Source organism: Prunus mume, linkage group LG7 (genome assembly GCF_029339155.1).
Source record: "Prunus mume cultivar Tortuosa linkage group LG7, ASM2933915v1, whole genome shotgun sequence".
NCBI lineage: Eukaryota > Viridiplantae > Streptophyta > Magnoliopsida > Rosales > Rosaceae > Prunus > Prunus mume.
Genome location: NC_142704.1, coordinates 7,270,297 through 7,279,554, shown reverse-complemented (window position 1 = coordinate 7,279,554; position 9,258 = coordinate 7,270,297). Strand labels below are relative to the sequence as shown.

Genomic DNA, 9,258 nt, shown 5'->3' with positions numbered 1-9,258 from the left:
TTTCCATTCATGAATGATTAAAATTAAGCGGACGGCTTCTTTTACCTTGTAATACGATTGTGACGTGCATTATTTGAAGCTTTTAGGACTTAGGGCTGACTATAGTGTATGATGAATATGAGTGGTAATGGGAAATTATTGTGTTCAAATATCATTCCATGCTTGACCTATTGCAGATCATTGCAATTGGGTAGGGGGCCACTCTAAGGTTTCCATGCTCGGTTGTTGGAATGAGGAGCAAACAAAAGTGATACGACTAGATCAAATCAAAGTAGTGGAGCCACTACTCTTATCAGATTTTCTGTCTTCGAAATTACCAATTCATATGGCCCTCATATCTCCAAAAAAAATACTATTTTAATACCAAAATATATTCACAAACTATACACAAAATCAATTTGTAAAGCAAAAGAAAAACGAAATTATGGTCGTCACTATAAAGATAAATGTTCTATTACTAAAGCTATAAATTTTACATATTTCGACTATTGATTTGGTTATGAAAAATACTAAATTTTTACACATCTTCAAGTCCAAAATATATAATTATTTTGTTGATGTAAGTTACTCTTACACTTTCTTATTTTACATATTTGTTTAGAATATCTCCCAGATGCTTGACCATCTCATGTGAGATCAAGATGATATCACGTGGCAAATTGTACACTTCAAAATCTTGAAGTACTACACATGTGTCGTCAAGAAGACAAGAAGAGTTTACTCTGATTGCAATTAACAAGCATAAGTTTAGTGGTGAAGGCCAGCAAATCCAGCAAGCAATTCATTAAAACTTGGACATCTACATGGGAAAAGCCACATTATTTTAGGTCCAATTGAAGGGGAACCACAGTAATCATTCACGATCATGCAACTTTGACTCTTGTAGCTAGATCTTCCAATCTCATTAATATCTTATTGATTTGCTAATCTCAGTGTTTTTTTTCCCAAGCTTTACTCTTTATACTATTGCAGAAAGTGTCGTCAAGATGACCGGTTCTTATATTCTAGATAGTAGAACATTGCATAGGACTCATTAGTGTGGTAGTTTAGAGTAATTACTCACTTAGGTAATGTTATAGATTCGAGTCCTAACATCCGTGTATTATTTTGAGTTTAATATACTATCACAACTCTCTCGATAAGAAAGATCTTAATAAAAAAAAGATAGTAGAACATTTACTTCGCATCTAAGGCAAAAATTCGACCTCTCACCTTCTTCAAAGCAATACGTAGGCCTACTAAAAATGTAAATCACAATAGAATCCATCCAACAAATCGGGGTTACCCAAAACCCTAATTAAAATTTGGAGACCAGAACCATGTAACATTAAATGAAAGAATATGACCCTTTCTGACTTATCTACAGAATACATGGCCATTCCCAAATCTATCATACTCTTTCAATTCTTTGCGCATTTTATTCATGTACACCACAACCCACCCACCCACCCCAAAAAAAAAAAAAAAAAAACCTAATGGATGGAATCCTTCTCCTCCTCCTTTTCATGAATTGAAGTGGGTGGATAATGAATGTAACAGTAATATTTGTAGGTCCTAATCAGACCTCTACCAAACAGCAGGAAATCAGAATTTCTGGGAATTTTTTTTGGGTAATCAGATGGAGGTAGGTTTTTGTTTCTTTCATAGGGCCCCATGCATTCTCATTTCATTAGCAATAAAAGGGTGTATCTGCAAGTCTTCCACACCAAACAGCAAATAGGATGTTGGGGGGGATTTGATTCATGGGCTGGTTTTTGTTTTCTTCCATCTCATGTACCCTAATCTGTGACCAAAAGCCGAAGAAGATATCTAATAAAATCATCCACCAGTATTTTAAGTAGTTTGCTCTTCGGTTTATTTTATTTTAATTATTTGTTAAACGTAAGTGCTAAAATAAGGGTGAATTGTGTCTTCGAGTAAGACACATCTCCTCTTTCTTCCGTACCTAAAGGATTGAAGAGTGGGATGGCTCCCACACTCAGATTATCAAATGAAATTATGGTTGTCTACTTCATCACATTTCACCATCACATTGGACACAATGATGCTGAATTGACTAAATTTACTCGCTAAATAATGTGTCAATCTATTACTTGGTCGTAATATTTACAACATACTTTATATTTGAATATATTAAATTCTGTGACGTTATTTGGTGCACTTATGTATTCAATGTATCTGTCAAAAAATTTCGAGTATTTTAATAATTTTCAAATAATTTGTCATGCTTGAGGAAGTTGTGCGATAGTGAGAATAAATTTTCAATGAATAATAAGGGACATGTGGTACAAGCTGGTAGTTTTAGAATCAAAGAATCTCCAATGAACAGATACCTTTTGCTATAAGCTGCTGAATGATTGAACAAATTTTCAAGTGGGTCTGCCCTAATTTGGGCTTTTAAAGAAATTGTGGATCAACCACACGATAGTGGGTCTCACCAATGCCTTAATAACGATATTTGTGACATGGATCTCAAAATCCTTCCAAATCCAAAGTACAGCTACATCAATGATATTAGGGAATCCAAATACTCCAACTTGGGGGAATGGACCACAAAGTGTTATTCCATAGGTTTGCAGATAAAAATTACACGAGATTTGCCAATGGGGATTTAGCCCAATTGGAAAATGACTTTGATTTACCGACAAATGGTCTTAGGTTTAAATCCCCATAGCAACTTGGTACATGTTTCAAACCCATGATACCCGGCAGTTGTGGAAAAGTCTCGTTTCCCAATGTGATTTGTATTAAATAAATAAATAAAAGATTTTGAACATAATAATCTTCCCAACAATACCATTTTTTACCTTAACCCAAGGGCCCATCTAAAAAAGTAAACTACTTTTTATGAGTTGTACCCAATATCAGTCGCTTTATGAAAGGTCCAACCCATGCAATGCAAGCCCTTGAATTTTCTTGGAATTTGCTGGCTCAAGGTGTGAATCAGCCAATGGCACTTGTGGATATTTTGCCCAAGTCAAAGCAAACTACATGGAAATATTTTGTAACAATAGTGCTATGATGTCACAATGGGAAATGATTTGGTCCACAAGAATTTTATTTGGTTACGTTACGTAACATAGTAAATAATGTGGACGGACAAAGTCAAATTTCTAGCTAAAATGAGACTAATAAAGCAAGCATATAAAAACAGAAGGAATTTAAAAAAATAAAATGAAATTTGAGAGCACACAAACTGCTTCAATGCTAACTTTAATTCACAACCCCAGTTGGATTTACAGCAAGGAATATAACGAAATAAATGTACTACACCCGCATCCTATTTAGGAAAAGATTATATTATATATTCGCTAAGAGTGAGCTAAGAGTGAGAAAAAGATGAGTTATTGAAAACTTGGGATGGATGGAACATTACACCATAAGCTTAAAACTCACAACCAAGAGCTTCATACAGATGGAAAATACTTGTTTAGATTGAATGGTAGAGAATAAAACTCCTCGCTCCTTGAATCGCTCTTGAACGACCGGAACTTGTCCCACCAATTCTTACCCCTGTCTTTCCTAACTGAACTATCTTTTCGGTGCAGTGTGTTGTCCAGGAAATATGCCACACATCCTGCGACAAAAGCTTCCGACTGCAGAGGGACATTGATCATATCGTTGAACTGCCAAATACAGGTGAACATGTATGTATGTCAGTGAAGATTATAACCAAGCATTACATGATTCAATAAAAGCAACACCGGGTTTGATGTTTGGTGCATACCCATCTTCCTCCTGAGTGGACTGGACCGTAACCCTTGATAGCTGTGTATTCATTGAAGTACTGTGGCACAGACAGTCCCATGAAGATAGAGAAGCCTAATATGAACTTTGTTCGGAAGCTGTTCAGGTTGCAGAACTGAAGAAAGCTAAGGCCTCCAGCACCTGTGGATGCATGATGAAATGGAATATATCATATAACAAATCTGATAACAAAGTGAATCAGCAGCCCACATGTCTGCTTGTTAACACGATGAATGAGCTGCACATACCAACATAAGCAAAGAACAGACAATACAAAGCAGCAATGATGGGCCCTGGGATTGATGCAAAGACCGCTCCAAATTTGCCTGTACAATGATGAAATGATGAGTAATAATAACAGTCGCTAACAATTGCCAGCATAACAATAATTACAATGTACATTGAATTGAGAATATCTCACAAGTTAACAACTTACCCAGAATGGAGAAAAATATCATGAACCCAGCAGATATTTGCACAACCCTTCGACTACCAACACGTGTCAAGGCCAAAAGACCAGCATTCTCTCTGCTCAGAGACAAAGGGAAGTCTTAGAACAAGGTAGAAACTCTGTTTTCCACTTAATACAAGTATGATGTTTAAACAGCACAAACGTTCCCTATTAACAGTCTTACACAGATACTGAGGATCCAGTCACAGTTCCAAACAAGCCTGAAATCAGAATGCCAACTCCCTGAGAGTAGAAATTATACAGTTAATTTACAATTGGAAAAGGGGAGCACTATTCGTGCTCCCACAAAGGAGTGCAGGAGTGTTTTGGGAGAGCATGATCTTTGCCAAAATTCAACACGCAAAACTGTTCCATATGCAGACAATGAAAATACAACGGCATTTTCTATTGTTGATAAGAATCAATCTTACAGAAAAGCCAGCTAAACAAGTTGTTAAGGAACCATCCCCACCAAATACAAAATAATAATAAAAATAACAGAAGGAAAGCATTGATAGATTGATGAAATGTTCAGGTTTGGAAGCAAAATCAAGAAGTTCATGTGGAAATCACAGAAGTTCGTGCAGAAGCAAAGTCTACGTTGGAAAGAGAGAAGCTTTTGTACCTGCCAACCAACTCCACGACTCAGAATAGCAGGTGGCACTGGAGTTGCACTAGCATACCTTGATACAGCAATGAAAGCACCAGTGGACTGTTTTATCATTACAAATATGTGAGAAATAGGCAACCTTTAAGGGGTCAAAACAAAATGAACGGGTAGTGTTGGAAACAAAAGCAATAATGATTTTGAATTTTGGCTTATCAATTATTACCAATTTAAGAGAATGAGAATTAAAGAGAACAAACCTCAATAAGAGCAACAAAAGATGCCGCCATCATAGCAAAGGCTTCACCAGCATCAAATGAAGGTGCTCCCCATTGGAAGGGGTATGGAACTCTTATCCTGCAAACCCAAGTTCCAATAAGGATTCATATCCAACAAATATTTGGTACCAATCCAGAACATAAGCCATGATGGTGAATAAATATTTACACTTTAACGAAGGTAATAAAGGATGGAAATGTCATAGTATGTCTAAACTTCCTAGCATGGTTTGGGAGCCTATTTTAAAAAGAATAACAAAAGGAAATTTCAGTTTAATAATTCCATGTCCACCAAAGATTTTGCTTTAGAGTTCTATACAATGGTGAGAAAAGGAAGAATTACAACAATAAAAGTGTTAAAACTATATTAAGGACACATTTCACACTAACCATGGAGCAGCATTTATAAGTCCAGCACGATCAGTTCGGCAGCTTGCCTGTGTTTTTGGGGATGCATCATCATATGCTCCACCAACAGTGAGTAGGTGAGCATAAATCCATACAATCACAATAGAAAATATGACAGCAAAACGGTCAAATATGGGTTTTCCTCTGTGAATTATGTGGGGCATATACTGCATCACAATCATTGCAAAAACAATATTAGCGTTACAAGAATAATTTTTCCACAAGGTTAAAATGATAGAAGGCACAAAGGCAAGACACTTAACAAGGATTTAAACATATCACACATTTAAGGACCATTACCTGAGAAACAAATACTAAAATGACAAGCTCTGGCAGTCCAATCTCCACACATTTGGCAAGCTAAATATCCAGGAAAAGCATCAAGATTAACTGTGAGGACGTTATTCACCATATATGTGTGCATACATACACATCTAAGAAGAACACTTACCACTGGAAAACCTAACTCGTAGAGTCCAAAACCAACTAGACCTACCAAGGGAACAACTGAAAGTGGGCTTAAAAACCTGAAAGAAAAATATAAAACTGAAAAGTTTTAACCACCATGAATTTTTAAGCTTAACAAGAAAATAATCCCAGTGAAGTATTTTTCTTGTTTTGTTTTCCTTTGCAGACTTTAATGGAGAAAACTGAAATGTTTCAGTACAAATCTGACAAGTTCTAGACTAATCTTTCTAACCACCAAATTTGACTTTCATTTATTTAGAACCAACCTTGCAACATTACGCCAAAGGCCACTGAAGCCTAAGACTATCTGAAGAGTTGAAGCAACAATAAGAGAACCCTGTATTGCCCGCATTGTCCTCTTAAATTTCTGAAATGAAAGACATCAAAACATAGTCATAAGCCCTACAGCCAAGTCTGTGCAGATGAGAATGAGAATTATCAGTGGATGCTCTTCAGCAAGTTCATATGACAGATAATCAAAAACAACTACTGTTACCTGATATATCATATGTTGCGCACCAAATGACAAACAACTAAGTTTTATAAAATGACTACCAAGTAAAAAGAGGATGGGTTTCAGAACAAACATCTATAGGGTCGTCACTATCACTGAATCGGCCAGCTAATATGATTGAAATTGTGGTGGGGACAAACGTATACGACCCGCCAATCACTGCTGGTAGTCTGGTCCCAAACAATGTCTGTTGCAATGTGTTCAAACCAGCAACAAAGAGTAGGGTCTGGATCACCTTGGCCTTCTCCTCCTATAACAGTAGTAAGAGACACATACATATATCAGGTGGTCAAATTTGAAGAAAAACACAATATTTGGTTGACGTCAATTAGAATTTAAGCAATAAGTTCTTCAGGTCTTACATTTCCTCCTCCCATCTGGGGAACAAGAGCACTGGGAATGAGAACTGAGGTTCCAAGCATGACAATGTAATGTTGAAAACCAAGGAGAATGGCATCGGCTGCACCAGTAATGGCCCACGATTTTGTTATTTCACTGTTCAATTATTCATGACTAGCTAATGAAGTAACGACATGAGTTAAGAGTAATGAAGCTCAACTACATTAAAAATCAAAACTACCCAATATCTGCAATGCCACAACATATTCAATTTAAATTTCCTAAACAGAAGACGGTCAAACAGAACTTAGAGCACCATTACCAAAGAGTGACAGAAAAGCTCTGCCAAAGGGACAAAGAGTAACGAGAAACCAGAGCCATGAGAGAATTTTACAGGTGCCCAATAAACAAAAGTCAAATGGGTTCCCACCAAATTAGAGTTGGGCACATAGCTTAGGTTACGCCTAATGCAAACAAGATGGCAGGTTACGAAAATAGTACAAAACTTAATCAGTACAGCTGCACAGGCAAAGAATAGATAACTAAGCAATTAACAGAATATATATAAAAAGATTCAAATAAATCCCCCCAGAAAGGCAATCAAAAAAGAAAAACAAAAGAAGGATAGAATTTCAACTTTTCATTTCCTTTCTGAAAAGCGGTATCTACCAAAGAAAAAGAGATAACTAAAGAAAAGCTACTTTCAACAATTCAATACATGAATCTCGTATCCAAAATAAATTAAATTAAAGAAGAAAATTATATACAACCTGCCTGAGATATGCCAAAAAGATCCACAAGAATCACAGTTAGAAACTAAGATCCACCATGAATACTCTTACACTATCGTTAAATAAGGGAACAAGAGCTCAGAATCCAAATTAGGAAAAGAAGAAAAACAATCATTGAATGTGGATTAGAGGTACTCACGCCATGGAGGTGGACTTGTAATGCAGTAAGAAATGTTGGGGAGCTGTTCTTTTGGTGGGTGTGGCTGTGGCTCATCTACTTTTGGAGCTCCACCGCCTCCTCCTCCTCCTCCTCCTCCACCACCTGCCATGATTCCTCTAGAGCTTGCTTTCTCTCACTAAAAAACACCAGAAACAACTATGAAGCTCAAATCTAAGCACCCAGATCCCGAATCTAGCAAAAACCCTCTAAAATGAGCTGAAAGCAGGAAAAACAGTCAACAGTGTGATGACCGAAAAGATTGAACCACTCACATGTATGCCCACTAAACTACCAAATAATAGAGATGGGAACTGTGTGAATAAGAAAGAAAAAACAAAATGATAGTGTAACCGGAAGCTTCACGAAGCGAGCACAAATAATTGCACAAGAAAATATTCAGAAAAATATAAGCACATATAAAAGCACCTTTTAACCAGCAGCTGAAGTAAAGCAAAAGCCAAATATGAAAGCAGGGGAAGCTCTCTCTAAAGTCAAAAATCCATATACCCCACACCCAAAAGCTGTTCACGCAAAATGGGTAGAGAGAGAGAGAGAGTCAGGCAAATCCAGGTGCTTAGTTGAGCAAAATCACAATATGTAAACACAGTTAAGAGGCGGTACAAGAGGTGTGACTGTAAATATGATAAAACGGGAAGCGAGTGAGATATGATATACCAAAAAAATGTTCAGAGCAGCAAAAAAGTTTTTGGTATTCTTGACTCTCTCTCTCTACAAGGTGAAAGTCTCCCTCTCTCTCTCTCTGGGAGCTACACTGTACACACTAACTACACATTCCCTTCTAACAAGAAAATACACCCTACCAAACCTTATTTATTGAGCTTAGCAGAAAACCATTTATTTATTTTTTAATAAAGTTTATGTTTTTAGTTTCATTTTTGGAGGTTTCTTTGTTTGTTTCTCTCAGTGTGGTTCAGCTGTGCAAAAAGCCAGAGCAAACCTCTTAAAACTCCGTGGTTGAAATGATACTTGTCAAGCCATGAACGATCAGGAGAAAACGACACCGTTTGAGTTTGCGTTAAATCAGATAAAGATAACTTCCTTGACAATATAAATTCCCATTTACCAACATCCCCAGATGATGCACCGAGATTTGTTAATTTATTGAAAGACGTTAATACCCCTTACGAAAATATAAAAGTATAACATATCGTTTTCTTTAACAGATTGACACGAAACGAGCCATTCAGCTAACAAGCAAGAAAGCAATGATGTAGTACGAACAAAGTGTTTACCTAATGGTTAGAGTTGGTTAGAGCTGTTAACATTGTTAGGAGGTTGGTTAGCTTAGCTGTCAGCTGTTAGCATGGTTATGTATATACATATATACTGTACTGTAACAAAATCATTTTTTAGTAAGAAATATATCATTCAGTTTTCTCATCTGCTCTCAAAACTTCTAAACAAACATCTTCTTCTCTATCTCTTTTACCATAGTTATCACAAAGAACTCATCCGCAATTTAAAAGGGAACAAG

General features: G+C 36.6%; 1 protein-coding gene across 5 annotated transcripts; it reads right to left on the bottom strand.

Annotated features, from left to right (window-relative positions):
- Window positions 1-3,180: 3,180 nt before the first annotated feature.
- On the bottom strand, window positions 3,181-8,590 carry LOC103338309 (nucleobase-ascorbate transporter 6). 5 transcript variants are annotated; one of them, XM_089055952.1, is made up of 16 exons: window positions 8,439-8,590; window positions 8,190-8,284; window positions 7,743-7,899; window positions 6,836-6,933; window positions 6,547-6,723; window positions 6,226-6,326; window positions 5,943-6,018; window positions 5,792-5,851; window positions 5,474-5,658; window positions 5,066-5,162; window positions 4,824-4,910; window positions 4,383-4,441; window positions 4,184-4,275; window positions 3,996-4,073; window positions 3,728-3,888; window positions 3,181-3,626 (listed from the first exon to the last, which is right to left on the bottom strand). In XM_089055952.1, the coding sequence occupies exons 3-16, from the start codon at window positions 7,870-7,872 to the stop codon at window positions 3,408-3,410; spliced, it is 1,620 nt and encodes a 539-aa protein (XP_088912078.1). In that variant the 5' UTR covers window positions 7,873-7,899; window positions 8,190-8,284; window positions 8,439-8,590; the 3' UTR covers window positions 3,181-3,407. The 5 variants fall into 5 exon arrangements, with proteins under 5 accessions (XP_088912078.1, XP_008239724.1, XP_088912079.1 ...); XM_008241502.2 differs by having other exon boundaries at window positions 8,190-8,569; XM_089055953.1 differs by lacking the exon at window positions 8,190-8,284 and having other exon boundaries at window positions 8,439-8,563.
- Between the last annotated feature and the right edge of the window lie 668 nt (window positions 8,591-9,258).